The sequence below is a fragment of the Acipenser ruthenus genome, chromosome 13 (genome assembly GCF_902713425.1).
Source record: "Acipenser ruthenus chromosome 13, fAciRut3.2 maternal haplotype, whole genome shotgun sequence".
NCBI classification, from domain to species: domain Eukaryota; kingdom Metazoa; phylum Chordata; class Actinopteri; order Acipenseriformes; family Acipenseridae; genus Acipenser; species Acipenser ruthenus.
In genome coordinates, this window is record NC_081201.1 from 3,588,382 (window position 1) to 3,607,775 (window position 19,394).

Sequence of the window (19,394 nt, forward strand, 5' to 3'; positions counted from 1 at the left end):
CAACAGCACTGTGAAGTTTATTTGATCTGCATCTAAGCAGAAAATAATATCCAGATTTGATACTGGTAAGTAAATTCAAACCCTTTAAGAGCTTACAGCAATCTCACCCCATGTCCAAAGGTCATTGAGCACTGATATGGGTGTACTGATTTCATTGCTTATTAACTGCTGGATGTTCAGAGGGAAGGTTTCTAATGCTTTTTTGCAATTCTGACATTAATATTGTCAGAGACGTTATATTGAAAAGTAACGGATCTCTGGCATCGATACAACCATGCGTGACACTGCAGAAATTTGCCCCTGACAGAATTGAATTTCTGTAAGAAGAAACTTTTTTTTTTTACTGTGATAAAACACTTAACATTTTAGAGAAGGTCTAAGACAGCATTTTGGTGTTGGTTTCTGTATATGTGGGTGGCAAGGCTTATTAATATTTTATTGATTGATTGATATAATAAATACATTGGTATTACTTGGATCTGTATTTCAATGTGTGACATAATGAAACACAAAGTCAGATTTTAATAGACCACAGATTATTTCTACTGAAGAGCATATCAAGTCACGGAGGTGTTTCATGGTTGCAGCTTTTTTTATTTGGGCTAAGGTGACACGATGCCTGTGTCACGGGAGGAGGTTTGGTTGTGTCACGTGTCGAAGGCTTTATAGCTAATGTCACATGATTTGGGTGTTTTCCAGTTGCACCTATGTCGTTTAATTTGTGGTTGTCACACAGGTAAAGCAAGCAGAAATGGGAGTGATTGTGTAAGAGGAAGAAAGTGGCCACTGTGTGGAGAACTGTAATGAAATTACACATGGAGCAAACTAAAATCACTTTGGTGAACCGCTGTTGAGAAAAAAAACAAAACACGTTTCGTCCAATGGAGTTTAATCTTACGGGCTTGTTCCGTGTCCTGCCGTCTGCATTTTGAGCAAAGAAAACCGCACTTAAAATTCAACCAATTAAAAAAAAAAAAACCAGAAGTGACATCAACCCGTGTTGGAAGAAGCCATTTAAAAGATAAATGGCACCACTTTCAATCTTTGTAATCCTGGAAGTTTGGTGTTACATGGTGTTGCACATTTAAAGACTGTTGCCACTTTCATTAAAATTAAGTTTGGATTTTCCCAAAGGAAATTAACTCGTGAAGCTACAGAGACATCTCGACAATTGCGGTTTGAAACTGATCTGGGGAGTGGATAAAAGAAGCTGACGTCTAGAGGTGAAAAGAAGTGTGTCTTTCTGGTAATGTGGATAACATCACGATAATGGTTAGTATTAACACGATAAATAGTATGGGATTTCTGTAAGAAATATTTAGATTAAACCTTTTTGATTGAAAAAAAGGATTAGTTGCAATATTAATCACGTTTTCAGGTGTTTGAAGGAACAGCTGGGTTGCAGGGAAAACTAAAACGCTATTAATTAAATGTTGGGTGTGTATCTATAGAGCTAGATCTATATATACGCTCAAAGTAAGGTGTGAATTATGTTAATGTCAATTTTGTCTTAGTTCACTCTCCCGCCAACCTGTTAAATGAGTCCTGTACTAAAAGTTGTTATTATTATTATTATTGTAATAGTAACAGATCAGTTTTTAACCTGAAGTAAAGATGTGCATTCTGGAACTAAACTGACTTTCTAAATCTTACTTTTAAATATAGAGCGCTTTGGACATGTCGTTTAACACACGTTCAATGGCAAAGACAGGGTAGTGCGTTGGGATAATAAATGTAACACCTGTGAAATTAGAATGAGCGACTGGGTAATAATACGTGATTGTCAATACTGCATTTTAACTGAAGTGATCCGTGCTCCTTGGTAAAACACTGACCTCAGATATACCTGATACGTGTTTTGCTTCAATCTGTTTGAATATTTTGCTTACATTATGATTTGCAAAGAGGACACCCAGTACACACATGTTTGTGTATTTTGCCTAAACTCTTCAGATTGCTGCTGCCACGGTTTTGTGTTGAGATTATAGATAGATAGGGATTAAACTGCCATTTTTTTTCTCTTTCAACAATAGGCTTAAAGATTCAGTGCTTCATATTTTAGGGATATCCTTTTGCATCACCTAGTCACGGAGTATTCTGTTAGACACAGTATAATACTCTTTTTTAAAACTGACTTTGACTTCCCTGAAGTGTTTTTGATTTCCCACAATCAAGAGATGAACTTTGAGCTCCTGAGTGTAGATATGAGATATGATATAGGCCTTCCAGAAATAGTCAGGCAAGTAGGTCTGCTGTATCACATTGTATGTTGAGGGCTTCTTTCCCCTTAAAGACCAGCCTTTTTTAATCTTTCTTTAAAAATGTAGTTTAATGTTAATAGTCCTGTTCTTGCTAGAGAATCTTTAAGTCCACAACCTAGACAGAAGTATAGAGGGTGGCCTCCATTGTGACCAAAAATGAAAACTGCCTTATCCCACTGTACTTAGCCTTGATAGACCTATAGTGTGGTGTAACACAGTGTATGTATGTATGTATGTATGTATGTATGTGTGTGTGTGTGTGTGTGTGTGTGTGTGTATATATATATATATATATATATATATATATATATATATATATATATATATATATATAAAACAAATAATAGGAATACAAACTCAATCTCTCTCTCTCTCTCTCTCTCCCCCCCCCCCCCCCCCCCCCCCCCCCCCCCCCCCAGATGAACAGTACTAGTGAAAAAATGTTAACAAGCACCCTGACTGCGAAATCATCAGCTGCAGGAGTTTTTGGTGACGCAAGCTCTCAGCTGTCATCTCCTTTTTCAAATTCTTCAAGCGTTAGAAATGCAACGTTGTTATGGTCAGGAAACGCCTCCATCAACGGGGATCGGCTCTTTTTGAACACAGCGGCGGCTCAAGGGCTGTCTGGGATCTTTGTGTGGTCAGCACTGCTGCTCACCTGTCACCAGGTAAGGAGGCGAGGGGAGTAAGAAGTAAGAGATCCTAAGGCTGCCTCCTTGTTCCTTGTCCTATTTTGTGTGGTGCGGTGAAGTAGAATAGTAGGTCAATTGATGTTGTTTAATAAACATAGCTGAGGTCAGTCAGTTTTGTAAAATACATCACATGTCCTACTGACATACAGCTCTTAAGACAAGGGCCTAACCTTCTCTAATCTTGTACCACTGTGTGCTCTGCTGTAGTTTGTTCTATGTGTCCGTATTGCATCCTTGTGGAAGTGTTATGTCACCGTGCCTAATTAAATTATGTAATAAATACTAGGGTTGTCCTGCACGCTGGCATACCATGGTTACTGACTCCAAAGGATCCATACAACTGAACATATATAGTACCACTGTAAAATATCAAGGGAGGCACAATTCTGTTCTATTTAACCTGCACTAGATCATTATGGAACTAGTTGTATTGTAGGTGGCATTTAAAAGCAAAGTCTTCCATATCCTCATCAGTATGACATGTGTTGTTGGGAAAGACATGAGGGTGCACGAAACCTTGAACTTGTTATCTCCACTCACTTTGAGAATAGCCTCCCACATTGTGACGTAGCCAGTTACTGATTAAATAGTTCTCGATATCAGTGGTTTCCGAGACCGCTCCATCAGGTTTAGCAAATACAGGTGCGCTAGAGTGTGGTGACGCTTTAACATCCACGCTGCACACAAAACGTGCATGTTTGAATACATGCATATATATATATTTTTATTTTAATAATGCTGATGTCTCTTAGAATGTGTTCCTGCTAAGAAAGATGTGGCTTTTGTTATTCTGCAAATGGAAACACTGGGTAAAGTTCATGAAAATAACTTTTGGAAAACGTCACACAAAAATAAGAGCCTCTACAGAGCAAAATACCCCAGTTCCCAAGGAAGACGCATCTGCTTTAATCATATTATAACTCTGTTTTTAATCAAAGTACATTTTATTAATGTGCACACAAATCGGGGCATCTAAAAAAGATAATTTTATCCAAAATGCTGTACAAAGAGATTTGATTATGTCGTGTCTAAGTAAATAAAGGTTGGCAAGAGATTTGAAACAGAAAACAAATTAAGAGAATTGAATTGCCTTTCCACCTGTGTTCCGCAAAGTGGAATGATTTATAGAACCTGCTTCAAGGATGGTAAAGCAGCATATTCTCGGGTTGGAAGTTGATGCACTCCGACCAAACCAACTTTAAAGGACAACGAGTGAGCTTTAAGTTTGAGATGAGTCTGAATGAAATTGGGTTACTTAGTGGCTGAATAAGCGTGCTCTAGCATAATGACCCTTTTCACCCTGTCCAGTTCGTCCAGTCTGCATTGAGAGGAGTCTGTATCAACTCTCATCTAGTACTGTAATGGGTTTTTGTATCGAGAGCATGCTCAGGTAGCAGTGTGGCTGGCTTCACTGATGGGTTTAATAGAGGCTAGTACTTGCTGCTGTGCAGTATCAGCAGTAGCTGCTAGTTAACTCCCTCCACTGTGTAGGTGTGAGGATGAACATAGATAAAATGCACCCACTTTCATTACAAGTATCAGCAGCAACACTTTAGTGATCCTATTGGGATTTCCGTGTGGATAGATTTGAAGTATGCATACATTAACTCCTGTTCTTAAAAAGCTCCAAAACCAATTCAACATAAGCAGGTACTTGTTTTAGAATGTCACTGCATTTTTTCCATGTGGTGCTTGTCTTTTGAATGATTTATAAGTTACAAACCACCCAGTGGCACTATACAGTAATTAAAGGAATAAACTGCTGCATTCAATTAATACATCATAGGTGATATAGCAATTTAAAACAACCCCCCCCCCAAAAAAAAACAAAAAACACATTGCTCCCCTAACAATCCTTTTATTGCATGAATTTTTTTTTCCCCAGCTAGACATTAATTGTATTGGGTCCAAGTGGCAGTGTTGGATCATCTCAGTGCTGAAAATTGGTTGATTATGGCCTCCAAACTCTCTCCAGGGTAGAGTTGAAAAACATAAGCAGATCTGTATTGTATGCATGACCTTCCATACCCACTGTCTGTGCAGGACCTGCTCTAGATCAGTGCAGCCTCTGCGCTGTCCGTCCTGCGGTTTACAAGTGAGCTGGCTGTATGGGCATTTAATCACTCTGCGCTCTAAATGTAAAAGGTATGGTGCTGATGACTAAACGAGTGCAAGGAAATGTCATCTTTACTATAAATGGACGCCGTGGAATATGAATTAAGCACTGCTTTGCAGGTATTAGATGAGCAGGTATAAAATTAGCTGTTTTGTCCAATTCACATATCCATATTCTATTGAATATCAAGACACCTTCAGAGAAAACTTCTTAGCACAGAGATAAATCATTTAAGTGTACTGAACATCGCTTGACCTGTTTTATGGGAAGTTGAGAAAGTAATTGGAAAATATCAATGTTGTCTTTTCTGTTTTTCATCTGTTCTTCGAATTGTGATGAAACTTGCATTCTAGCTCGGGATGTCTGCCTGATTGAACTATGCTATTTGTTACAAAAAACAGAAGTGATCCTATTGTCTGTGTTCACACCACAGGAGAAAACATTTCTTTTTTTTAAAAGTATGCTCACTTATAATTACTTCAGGCAAAACGGGTTTGTGTGACTTTAAAAAAAATAAGAAGAGTTATGTGATCAAGGTTTACAATACCTCTGCTATTATGAGATTATTTTTTCAATCTTCTTTTATTGCATCTTGAAATTAAAGCTTTAATTATGAGAGATGACTATGTTGTTTATATTTAAAATCTATAATTGTATACTGAATTGCTCCCTGGTTGCATCTTGATATTGATTTTCATATCATGGTTGACAGTATTTATTATTTTTTCCATTTCTTTTACAGATCTACATGCATCTACGGTATTACAGCATTCCGAACGAGCAGCGCTACATCATTAGAATTCTCTTTATTGTTCCAATTTATGCCTTTGACTCCTGGCTCAGCCTTCTTTTTATCAGCAATGATCAGTACTATGTTTATTTTGACTCCATACGGGACTGCTACGAAGGTAAATCTCATTGGCGCATATAAAACTGTGGCTCACAAACACAAGAAATGTGATTTGTGAATATACTGACATACACTTTTACCAATGTATTGAAAATAGTTGTCATGTGCTTGTAAACATCAGTCCTGTAACCTGTTTTTGGCCTGGATTGGATTAGTTAACAAGGGCGATATCTTGCTTGGACATTTGTTAAGTAAATGTGTCACACCTAATGTAGCTTGTATATATACACCTGCTTTCACAGTACAGATTGGCTATGTTATTGGGGAAACATGTTTAAACATGGCATGTGGGGGCGTTTTTGTCGATGTATATGCTAGTCATTGTGAGAAACCAGACATTGGACCAAGCGACTAATAAATACCAGGGTTTTAACAAATGACTACAACTTGTATTTAGTTGTTTGGCCAGTTGCTTAAAAGTTGTGCTCATTTGGTCATAGGAGTATAACAGAATTAAAAAGAAAAAAAAAGTGTTTGTAAATTAGCATTTGTTACATTTCAGTTTCAACAGATATTGTTTGTGAACAATGTTGCCTTTCTTTTTTTGGATCGGATAAGGAATGTGGGCAATGTAGAAGGGGCGAGGGAAACTAGTTAGGCCTGATATATGTTTGTCTTCGAACTGTTTGAGTCTTTGAAAGCTAGGTGTGCTGTGCCTTGTTTCCCACAGTAACGCCTCCTTGGGGATCATTGCCTTTGCTTGTAGTCCCATAATATACATGTTTAATATATGTTTAACTCTTGGGCATCTCTAGGCTTAAACTTCTCGTCTAAAATATGTACTCGTTGCAGATTCCAAATGCTTAGCTTAATTAAACCTCTTTCCAAAGATTGAATTAAAAACAGTGCAAAAATGCAATACACACTGATACATTAGCAAACAGTAACAAAGGAGTTGAAGCGTGCTGAATTTGAAATTGAAAAGCTTGTTGTGTTACCAGATGTGATACAAGATGATGTGTGTTCTTCTTGTTAATAAGGTAAACCCTGTTGCATTGGCCATCCACCAAATGCATAAAAAAAGGTGTTATGATGTAATGACTGGGATTTCCTAACAGTTTGAATATTTAGATGCACAGTTTATGCAGTTATATGGAGTCATCTGATGGGAACCACCCAAGATCAGTTCACAAACTCAGAGTTAATCTTAGCTGTCATACCTACATCTGCATGGGTGAATTCTACTTTTAGTAAAGCATGACAATTGTAGAGTCCTCCAGAATTGCATAAGCAAAAACATGTAGATACATTACTGTTCAGTGTTAAATATGTGGTGTATTTAATTTTGCTTATTATATTGTATCTGATATGACTGTAAGGTCTGAATCTTGTGCATTAGGTAGAAATGCAGGCTTCTCCCATCGAATGCGGAAGGAAAGATTGCACACATAGAGATTTGATTCAGGTTTTAATTACAGAATCCACATTTCACGGTTTTGAATTCAAATTGGAGAAATCCTCTTAGCCTATTTTCTTTTTTATATTTGTTACGGAGTACTGTGGTCTATGGCTGTTATGTGATCCTGCACCAGTGAACACAATTTTGGGAAAGATTGCAAACAGTTAATTATCTTGGTTAATCATGCATTAAGTATTATCTGTAATCAGAGTAAGAGTTAGATGAAATTGCTCTTGGTTTAAACAGTATTTGCTTAGCTCCCAAATCCTAAAATGCCATGTGCAGTAGTTCTCGCTATGTTGAGTTTAAAGACATATGCTGCAATGCTGCTTTCTCCGCTATAATTGTTTAATGCAAATTAAATGGATGTAGTACTGAATCACTTAAAATATTATCTCTGTATTTCCTGGTAGCTGTGCTTAAAGAAAAAGTGGCTCAAGTCTGTGCATTTACAATAAGATTTAAGCCCATCTGAAATAGTAACAAGAGATTACAGGGGATTTCAGGGTCACAGACAATGTGATGCAGCTTACAGTACGTGCCTGTTATGATAATTAAATTAACAGGAAGAAAATGTGAATCGTGTTGGGATGAGCGTAGATTTTTTATAAATTCAAACCTGGCTTTACATTTTTTTAATAAATATTAAGAAATGTGTTTCATTCTTTATTGGATGAAGATTTTAATTAAACCTATGCATAATCTGCGCAAACGGGATGTTGCAGTAAATGAATATCTTGTGAATAAACTTAAACCCATTGCCCCACAAATTAACCATACTAGAATGCATTTAAATGTTCAGACTTTTAATATATACAAATTACATTTTGATAATACTGGTCATATTTTGTCTGCAAAAAAAAAAAAACCCTACATTTTTATTCTAATGTTTCTGTACGTGTGCAGCATTTGCTATTCGATGTAGACACATGTGTTTGAAGCCCTTCATATGACAGTCTGTTATATTCTTTATATTTCTTTAAATGGAAATTAGGTCTTCACCTTCACGAGGATCCTTGAGACGCATCAAAAGATATGTTAAAAATATATATATTTTCATTTACAGCATTCGTAATTTATAACTTCCTCAGTCTGTCCTTTGAGTATCTTGGAGGGGAGAGTGCGATTATGTCAGAAATCAGAGGGAAACCCATTCAGTGAGTCATTTCGTCTGTTTTTTTTTTCATTTTGTAATGTGTGATGGGGTATATTTTCATTTTGTCATTTCACTTGGTGGAGCTCTCTAAACCCATGCCAATAACTCCCCACAGGGAGAGATGAATTAGCACAAGAGCTTTTTCTCAGTCTCTATACTGTGCTGTGTCTGCTCTTGGAGAAACAGGCCCATTTTCTATTAATTTGGTTAGAAGGCTCCATTTGTTTCCATGTCCCTTAGAGGCATCCCATTAATGGAGAGTGACCAAGTATCCACACTTTATTCTCCATTATTTATTTTGTGATATGTAGCTAATGGGTGTTTTTTAAAGCTGTCACAGAGAAGTAGCTTCAAAAAACAAAGTCCCATCTGGATTTTATCTATAAACTTGGCCTGTAAATTGTCAAATTCTGACACTGCCAATATTGATCCATTATAGTTGTGACCAAATAAACAAATACTCTATGCATGCTGTTACTGTATGTAAGTATAGGTACCAATGAGATTATACACTACAGGAAGAGGAAGGTCCAGTATGTCCGAGCTATGCGGTTCTTTTAACATTATATGATTGTGAATAACAAGGAAAATCTTAATGCAGTCTTTTTTTTTCTCCCTCCGTAGGTCAAGTTGTTTATATGGAACCTGCTGTTTGGGAGGAATCAGTTACTCCATTGGATTTCTGCGTTTCTGCAAACAGGTTGTTAAATATGTTGTTATTGTGATGCGCATACACTACGGCCAGTTAAATAACAAAAAAAAAAAAACTGAAGTGGAAGTTAGATTGTTTAGTTTAGTTTAGGGGGGGGGAATATACAGCATAGCAGACAGACGCTGCTTTGTTACAGGAGTCTTCTTTAAAATAAATATAGGGTGTGCATGTTACCCGGATAGTAGTCACGCAGAGCCAGAAAGTATATTGAAATTTTTTTTTTTAGTAATATTGCCAGTGCAACAATAATGGTTAATAACTACTATTCTATTCATTCATATATTTTTTTTGTGAAATGAATTGCATCTCTTTGGCGTGTTCAAAGTGAAATAATATCAGTTGACATTGTAGAGGGGATTGAAATTCAGGAATGGTTGGCTGTATTACTTTGATGTAAATTATTTGTTTTCTAAAGAATTGGCTAGTCAATGAATATGAATATCTTATTGAGAAATAGGCAAGCTAAGATACACTTTGTATGTGTCATGTATTCCAAACCTAATCTCATATTCCCAATTATTAATAAAGTAAGAAACGATTGCTATTTGAAAATGACTTTCTAATGGTTTTGTTTTTTCTCTTTTGCTGGATTTCAGGCAACCCTTCAGTTCTGTGTTGTCAAACCCATTATGGCCGTCATCACCGTCATTTTGCAAGCCTTCGGGAAATACCATGACGGAGACTTTAAGTGAGGGGAAACACTTATTTTGTATTACTTTGCAATGTTCATCAATTTCAAGGAGTTTCTGCATTGCATGCAATTAGTTCTACTGAGGGCTTCTTTCCAGTGTTTGACCATGCACTACCTATGATGACCTCCTTAGTAAAGACTTTTTGCACTTGCAAAGATTGGTTTTTATTACATTTTTTAAAGGTGGTGTTCTGTTCTGTTCCGCAGTGTTAATGGTGGCTTCCTCTACATCAGCATCATCTATAACTTCTCAGTCAGCTTGTCGCTCTACTCCCTGTTTCTGTTCTACTTCGCCACCAGTGACCTGCTCCGCCCTTTCGAACCCGTGTTAAAATTCCTGACCATAAAATCGGTCATTTTCCTCTCTTTCTGGCAAGGTAAAAGATTGTACATTTAAAAATACTGTATTGTAATGAAAACTGCAGAATTCTGCAGTGTAAATTCTGGAAACAAATATGCTTCAGATAATAAATATTATGCATCTCATATATAATGGCTCATCTGTGCTTCTAATGGAGCTACATACAGTAACTGTCCTTTACAAGTTGTCATGCCTTCTAGGAATGTGTTTGGCTAATGTGCTGCTGGTGTGGTATTCGGGTTATGTTTTTGAACCAATTCTGTTTGGACTGACTTGCTGTATTCCTTTTTTTTCCCCAGGTATGTTGCTTGCTATCCTAGAGAGGTGTGGTGTCATCCCTGAAGCCCTGCTAATCGACGGCCATGAAGTAGGGGCTGGGACAGTGGCTGCAGGCTGGCAGAACTTTATCATCTGTATTGAGATGTTCTTTGCTGCAATAGCACTCAGATATGCCTTCACCTACAATGTATACCAGGAGAAGAAGAATGAAGTACCAGGTATGAACTCAAAAAATAACTAACAATGTATACTTTACCGTTGCTGTGTGTGTGTGTGTGTGTGTGTGTGTGTGTGAGAGAGAGAGAATGAATGAGAGAGAGAGAATGAGAGAGAGAGAGAGAATGTACCTCTGCAGAATGGTCTTTACTGTAGCAGGGGCACTGCTATTATTTATCCTGGCAGTTCCCACTGCAAGCTGAATTAAAGGGTTAACTACTGAACTTCCTTTTCTATCACACCTTACATGTTTATTTTTGCAATTTTTGTGTTCAGGCGTACCAGTATGTTTTACAAAGCAAAACCATCTGCATAGCTAGTACGCTAATGCTATGAGTTTAGTTTGGCTGTAAAACTACATGCACTGGTACCACAGTTACAAGATTTGTAAGACGATTTTGTTCATCCAAGGACAGCTGCTCAATTAAAATGTATTGAGCATTCAGCAGCCACCCTAGATACTATCCTGTTTTTTGTTTCCTGAATAGTGGCATACATTTAAATCAGGTTTTTGGTGACAGATTTTTCTTTTCTATTGCTCATATGAGGATGTTACCATATATGTAGATATTCTATGCTATAAGTGCTTAGATGAACCTCATGTATCTACAACTCTTACAGTGAACAATATTATTTGTATTGGTTTAAAAATATCAACGAATGGAAAGGAATCTTTGGTGTTCGAATACCCCTCTCTACAGATGTTTTGTCTTGTTTTAAACAAGCCACAGTGTTGAATGGCTTGACTGCTCAAGTTCTGTTCGCCTCGGGTGTAACAAAAAACAAACAACCTAACCTTATATTTCTTAGCTCTTCAAACATGACATACTGTATTGATTGATGAGTTATTATTAAGTCGTTCGACTGCCACAGTAGGGCACCATGTTGAACAGTTAAAAAAAATGCTTTTACTAAACCAGGGCTATTTTTTTATGCAAGAATTACAGTGAACTGAAAGAGTAAAATGCTTGTGTTTGTATCAGTTGTAGCACTGGCTGTCAAGCTGGCAAATATGTATTGTCTCTGAAGCTTTTCCACCATGGGATTCAGATCTTATCTACAGTATCTTGTTAAGCAGAGTTGTTCAGTGCTGGGAGCTTGTTATTGATCCACTGTAGCTAATTTAAGCTTGTGGTACAACATGGAATGGATCAAACTGCTATGCAACGAGAGTCTAATTTCCATTCCTGCTATGTCTAAGAATTTGTGAGCAGGAATGTATCTTGGCCAAATTTCAATCCTAAATGATGCTTCACAATCCCCTCATTTAAATGCCCCTCATGTAATTATTGCATATCAATGGCTCTATTGTGCAAATATTTTCTTTTAAAAAGTCTTTACCTGTCAAAAAATGGAAGCACTGTGAAGCAAATTTATATATTATAATCAACTTTATGATCAATTGTCATTCTGTGAAGTTTGTGCTGTTTTCTACCAAGTCAACCACTATCTTTAATGTGTTTTTAAATGTCAGATCTCTACAGGGTTTGGTCTTTTTTGGAAGCCTTTGCTTCTGATGTCTCTCGGCAGTTCTTGATAAGTGGTAATACAGATCTAGTTGAAAGCAGTTCAGCTGTGGTGAGGGGCATTTGACAGCATATTTAACTCGGGGCTGAACCTTATGGCACTTCTGACCCTTGGTGATATAAGTGAAGTTGCTCTTGAAGTAACCTAAAGGAGACTTAACAATTTCATCTTATCTGTACTGGTGCATTACCTGACTCAAAATGCAAGCATTGTACAAGCAAACGATGTCTGTCCTTCAACTGGCATGGCAGAAAATCTGCAGGCAAAGCCTGGCTTCCTCTAAAAAGAGAACAAAGAAAAATCTCATAAGCAACGAGGCCGCTTTCTTGTCGCCTCTATCCGTGCTTTCATCCATCAACAAAGAACGGCTGAGTGCAGAAGAGCATTAACTAGAGGTCTTCCTGCAGCCAGCCAGAGGGCATGCTTAATAATTGCTGAAGTCTATGCGTCGACAGCTGAAATTTGAAAAAGGAAATCGAGAGTCTGGGGAGGTTTTCTGAATTGCCTCCATCAGATGGTCCGCTGCGGTTATTGGCAAACCACGCGCGGATAAAACTGCATAAATAAACCCTTATTTTTTTTTTTTATATACATCTGCTGTTGGAAACATTTCTTAGTCATCCCAGTAAATTGGATGGTGGTAAATTATTTGTAGAGCAAGGAAAGAAATGCTGGTATTTACATTCTGCTGAGAGAGGGAGAGCATATAACTATTATAAGAGAGGCACACACACTGACCCACAGGCACTGACACACACTTCCCTCCATATCATAACCTATCCTAGTGTTGGAGCAATAATCGGTTATTGTGATAGTATTGATTTTATATTTATTTTTATATATATATATATATATATATATATATATATATATATATATATATATATATATATATATATATATTAGTAGTACTTAATTGATAAAGCTGTTATCAGTGAAGAGTCTGTATCTGATAGTAATTAGTCCTGTATTTTCCTGCATACAAACTTCAAATTATGGATTTGTCCATATAGAGACTCTGGAGGCTGTTAAATACATTCCTAAGTTGTAATCTGTTGGAGAGAGGAACGATATGGCATTTAAGACAAAAAACAGTAAGCTACATCTGTGAATGAATGCAATTTGAGACACACAAAATATAACCTTAAAAGTGTGTCTGGCAGATTCATGTTATTTTATTTATGTTATTTTCAGATTTTCACACATAACCTCACCTGTTTCTCTTTTTTCCCCTCATCCACCTACACAAGAGGTAAAGAGATTTAGTTACTCCTTCATTATTTCCTGCCCAGAGTTGAGTGTAAATGAGGATTTTGTAGGTATTCTGCCAGAACTGTGAGGCTGTATTCTCAAGTGGAATAGGGGCTGATGCCAGTGTTCCATTTCAGTGACCTGGGGAGAATTGAAGACATTTAAATAAAAATAATGTGTTGAAAGCTTTACCTTCAATAAATGTATGCATGTCCAGTATGCACAGAGGGGAATTTAAATGTGTACATGCATCACAGCATCCACTTGAATGCCACAGATCAGTCTCTCAGGGCACAATAATAAACAAACATCATGATACTGCACAGCAATGTTTTTTGGAGAACAAAGATAATACAGTAGCTGTGTTTCGTCAGGTCCAGGAAATAGACAGGTAATCTGGCTTGGATATAGTCATATTATTTAGGGATACCGAAACTATTAAATACATTATCACAGGATAATGCTTGTTTGTTATAGTTTACTGCTGAAAGGGTTAACATTGGAAGCAACTCATCAGACTTTTATTCTCCAAAATTAAATATTAAATGTGATTTACAATAGAATTAATTTAACAGATGGATAAGCAGAATCTTTAAATCACTGCAAGGCCACACTGCCTCCTGCAGTTCTTACTGCATAGTGCCCAGCACTCCTGAGTTGGATCTGTATATTTTCTTAACTTAAGCCACTATTCCTCCAACCTGCAGCACCGTCTGAGTTCTGCCTATTCATTTACTTCTAAGTATTTTACGGTCTGCTATCCTTTCTTCTTTCAGGTAACCATGCCCCAATGCAGAGCATCTCTAGTGGGTTGAAGGAGACCATGAACCCCAATGATATGGTTCAGGATGCCATTCACAATTTCTCCCCCGCCTACCAGCAGTACACCCAGCAATCCACCCAGGAGGTGACGGCCGCCAGCCAGAACGGGAGGCCTGGGCAGCACCAAACTGGGAACAAGACCAAAGGGCCAAAGAAAAATGACAAACTCATGCTGATCACCTCCGATGATGAACAGTAGACCCCTTGGGCTGTTTTGATTGTACTGGGTGAGTTTCACCACTTTGAGTAAGTAGCAGGGTTCTGGAAAATATAGCGTTATATGTCCCCACATGTTGCTACAACTGTTTAAATAACATACCCGTCATGTTTCTTTTCATAGTTAACATCGTGACAACTTGTTACACTTAGAACTTTAAACTCTGTTTCAAAGCTCTTTTTCAAAATGGCCACGATCTGTCCTCTAAATCACTGCAGGAAGAGCGATTAACCAATAATGGGGAAATGGCTATATAGCTGTCAATGGTGTTTTTTTTTTTTAATGGGTAGGTTAACAATTACAAAATAAACAACTTGTTAAAATAGAAATACCTGTAATGCTGCTTCCTTTTTCCTGTAGGTAAGACACAGTGGAATGAATGAATATATATATATATATATATATATATATATATATATATATATATATATATATATATATATATTATATATATATATATATATAATGTGTGTGTGTGTGTGTGTGTGTGTGTGTGTATGTATGTATGTATATGTGTATATATATATATATGTAATCTCCAGTTTACACACTGAACATTGATCTCTCTGGAACATTGATGCTCCTTGTTGTTATATGGGTGAGTAACACTCAAAACCCCAGAAGTTACACTTTTGTATTTGATTCTTGTCAGTTTTGAGAAGCACTTCATCAATATCATAAATCATAGCTAGGAAAGCTGCATTGTAAACAGAGAGGCTGTCGGTTTCACACCAGACTCACGGCTGGATATGACTGGCAGCTCTATTGAAGTTGTTAGACTGGCCGTTCAAACCCCCCGAATCCCCATGCCCCTGTTCTTTCACAGACAATCTCTCTGACAGGCTCCGAAGGGCTAGCGTTTGAAAACCATTACAAATTTAGAAGTACAAATTGTATTTTAAAAAGAGATATAGAGAGTGCTGAGTGTAAAGTTCTGTAACCGCTTGTACGTTTTGTCATTTTTAAGAATGTTAATTTGTTTTTACTGCTTGGTGTTTAAAAATAATTTTAGATTTTTTTTTTTTTTAACAAAATTAAGCTTCAATGATGCAATGTTATGTATAATTCCATAGAAATAGTAAAAAAAAAAAAAAAAAAAAATCACTGGACCCTGTTAACCAAAAATTGTTTTTTTTTTTTTTTTTTTTTTTTTATCATAATGGACCATTGCCAAAAAGCAGAGTGTACAGCACTTGTTTTGTGAAGCATAGTATTATATTTTTGTTAAATGGTTACGTGTTCTTTTATTGGCAGTAATTGCTTGCCCAAAAACATCACAATACTTGCGAGTAGATTTGTTGATATTGGTTATTGTTATTCGTTCAGCGGCAGGTATAATTACTTTGTTTGAAAGCTGATTGTTAAAATAATAATAATGTACATTTTGCTCTGCTTTGGATCTGTGCTTTCATGACCTGTAAATATTACAATCTTTGGCATGTGGTAACAGACTTGGTACAGTGGACACAAGTGTTTTTATTCCCACAGTTTTCATTTTTGGGGTCTGTATTCACCACTGATGCTTCCATGCCTAGTAATTATTATTTAATACCCTAATGCAACTAAATATTCTTCCCATGTACTGTACATTGCAATGTAATCATTTAAAAAGTACTGGAAATTAAAAGAATATGTAAAAGAATAACCTTGTTCTTTCTCTGTTTTTTTTAAAGCAATATATAAATATCAAGCATTACTGAGGACCAGAATAATAATAATAATAATAATAATAATAATAATAATAATAATAATTACAAATAAACAACTTTTACTTATTTGTCTCTTTTTTTAGGTGTTATTTTCTTGTGCTCAATTATTTGTAATAGCTAATTTGTTTCTTTATTTTAAATCTATAATTTTTTGCTGTATTCATTGTAAAAATTGTATATTTTAAACCATAAAAAGGTATTTTTCTAGTTTCAAGCTGGTTTTACTGTAAAAAAAAAGCACACATTTTAAAATTAAAACATTAATAATAATTTCACTGTCACCTTCCCCTAATAGAATTTGAGTAATTGCAATAAAAATAATTCAGAATAATGACAGTTTAAAATTAGAAACCTTTTTAATTCATGTTCCAGCACAGTAGCTTTCATGAGAAATACAAAAACAGTCACAGCAGTACTTTATCTACAGCAATAAATTACTTCTGTTTTTCTGTCAAGCATGGAAACAGGAGATATTCTGTATTTACACCAGGAGTATGGTTAGTTTTAATATCAATCCACAATGAAACTGAATAAAATACAATAACTTACATATGTAAAAAAAAATAAAAAAAAGCAACACAACAAAAATAAATATTGAAATAAAAGACATGGAAACAGAGATGATGTAACAAATCAAGATTCCCTCAAGTGTTTTTTCAGGTGATCAATCTTCTACTACCCCATATATAACACATAGTTACCTACAACCAAAAGTGCAGAATGCCCCATTCCCATTAAAGAGCACTGACTTGGGGGGTATCTTTATTTAGACGACCCCCAACCTTATCCCACAGTAAGAAGATTTAGTAAAGTACACATACACAGTGGCAAATGGCTTGAAATAGGCGTGAATATGCATAATATAATTTAAATATCTTCATATACTGTAAGTGTGTAATATAATAATTTACCCAGATAAAACCCAACCAGCATAATGCAGCTTGACATAAAAAAAGGAGTTGGATTTTGTAAATCGGTACCCAACAAGATAAATACGTACAGTAACCCTTTCCTTTGCATATCAAACATTTGAGTTGGTGGCACTCATTTTGAGGGAGCATAAAGTTAGAATTCTACACACACACAGGAAACCAGGGCATGAAACAGAGTCTAGAATTATCTCCTGACCAGCTGTCAGAAGTTTAATTTATTACTATTTCTAGTTCTACCCTTTTAGTCACTTAAACAAAAAAAAGTCTTGGCACAAACATTATTACCTTAAATTTTTGTCCTAAAATGTTCTCAATGGAGAATAATGAAACCCCAAGATTGGTTATATTTACCAGTGGTTCAGTTTCTATTAGAATTAGCTGAGTGCCAATCCAGGTAAGGTTCTGTGGAAAGTAGGGTTATGAGTAGCAAGTGCTTTGCACGCAAAGAACGCGTCTATACAATGCCAGCCTTGTGTACAGCATGTCTAACTCTTAAGATGGTTTTACAAGTGGATGGTGCCTGCCGGCTGAATCCAGGAAACGGTAGAATGCACAAATCTACCCAAAAAGATCATGACATTTAATTGTCTTAAGATTTTGACCAAATTAAGTTGTCATCTTTTATTAGGGCACTGTCAGAGATCAAGATCAATATCAAAGATGACTTTCAGCCTCATAAAACAAGACCCTTCATACTGTATTAAATGCTTCAGTGCTATATTGGTTATAAAAACCTGGGAGCTCATACCAAATGTGTTTGTTTTTGTGTTGCATATCTAAATATTTGCCACTGGGTGTCAGCAAAGACTAAAGCAAGATACAGGGATAGTTGTTTTTTTTTTCAAGGCAATGTGTTCATTTTTCTCCGACATGAACTGGGACAAATGAGGGCACCTAAACATGCAATTTAAACCGGAAAAATAAATGACATTTATAAAAAGTTAACCCAATATCCACTCCACATTTTTATAGAAAATCTTTATTTATTTTTTTTTTAAATATAATAATCATTAAAAAAAAAAAAAAAAAAGGTTTAGGAATCCAAGATACAACTTCTAAAACTATTTAGAAACTAAAAACAGAATTTGATGGAGAAAAAAATAATAATTTCACAATTAACAGTAATAGTTTAATTTCTAAGATGCATTGACACCATCCAATTTGATAATCCATTATGTAAATTGCCAGAAAGAATACTTTTGTCTTTCAGAATTTAAAAACTTATGGCCGATTTTACTGTACATATGAGAAATAACAGAAATCATGGATGGTGCTGCTCTCTGGCCCTTTCTGAACTATTTCATGCCCTGGACACCGAAAACTGTATAGAGAATGAAAGTATGGAAATGAAAGACAACAATAATAAGCAAAGCAATTATCTTGCTTGGGAGTATAAAGTCGTGTCCATGGAGTAAAAAAGGAACACCATCGAGTCTGCTCCAGTTTTCAGACACCTGGCTAGCAGTCAAAAGAATTGAGGACTTGAAATGTTGTAGTAATCTTTATCGTCTGGTTTCATACATCCATATTAGCACCAATCTTAACTATTTTATCACAGGGTACCATAGGGTAACTTGAACTGGAGTACTCTTCGAATGTATTTATTTTTTACTCTCTTGGACGTGTCAAAATACTATCTTGTAACCAAACAATGAGATTGTATTGAAACCACCCAGCACTGGCAATGGCACCTAGAAATGGCTTGGCAGAGGAGATGGATTTCAGAGGAGAGTCTTTTCTCCGACAGAAAAAGCTGTGATTGTCAGCTTTAAAACAATATTTTCCTTTAATCTGTAATATACAATATACTTTTTTTTTTTTTTTTTTTTTGCAAAGCCAGCCCCCATCTCTCTATCCAATATGGATTACCTACCATGAAAAATGGCATTGATAGCAAACTGTGAAGCAAACTATCAGGATCATACAAACATATTGACACAGTTGTGTGCTTATCTTGCTAAGGTAAGGCATTATCTGCATACAATTCTAAATGTAAAAAAAATAGATTATGTTCATTTAAAATAACATTCCATTCATGAAAACCTCTCTAGTGATTTGAATCTTGGTATAACAATATATATATATATATATATATATATATATATATATATATATATATATATATATATATATATATATATAT

The 19,394-nt window shown here is 35.9% G+C and overlaps 1 protein-coding gene across 1 annotated transcript; it reads left to right on the forward strand.

Moving 5' to 3' along the window:
• The first annotated feature begins 640 nt into the window (after nt 1-640).
• LOC117417852 (transmembrane protein 184B-like) lies at nt 641-15,010 on the forward strand. The gene is made up of 9 exons (XM_034030241.3): nt 641-1,272; nt 2,681-2,929; nt 5,812-5,977; nt 8,445-8,535; nt 9,159-9,234; nt 9,843-9,934; nt 10,145-10,314; nt 10,598-10,795; nt 14,348-15,010. The coding sequence occupies exons 1-9, from the start codon at nt 1,270-1,272 to the stop codon at nt 14,590-14,592; spliced, it is 1,290 nt and encodes a 429-aa protein (XP_033886132.3). The 5' UTR covers nt 641-1,269; the 3' UTR covers nt 14,593-15,010.
• Nucleotides 15,011-19,394: the final 4,384 nt, after the last annotated feature.

Bases quoted from the DNA above. Each gene is read 5' to 3' on its own strand.
- LOC117417852 (XM_034030241.3), top strand. The intron at 2,930-5,811 runs GTAAGGAGGCGA...TTTCTTTTACAG, and splicing joins TGCTGCTCACCTGTCACCAG to ATCTACATGCATCTACGGTA. The intron at 8,536-9,158 runs GTGAGTCATTTC...CTCCCTCCGTAG, and splicing joins ATCAGAGGGAAACCCATTCA to GTCAAGTTGTTTATATGGAA.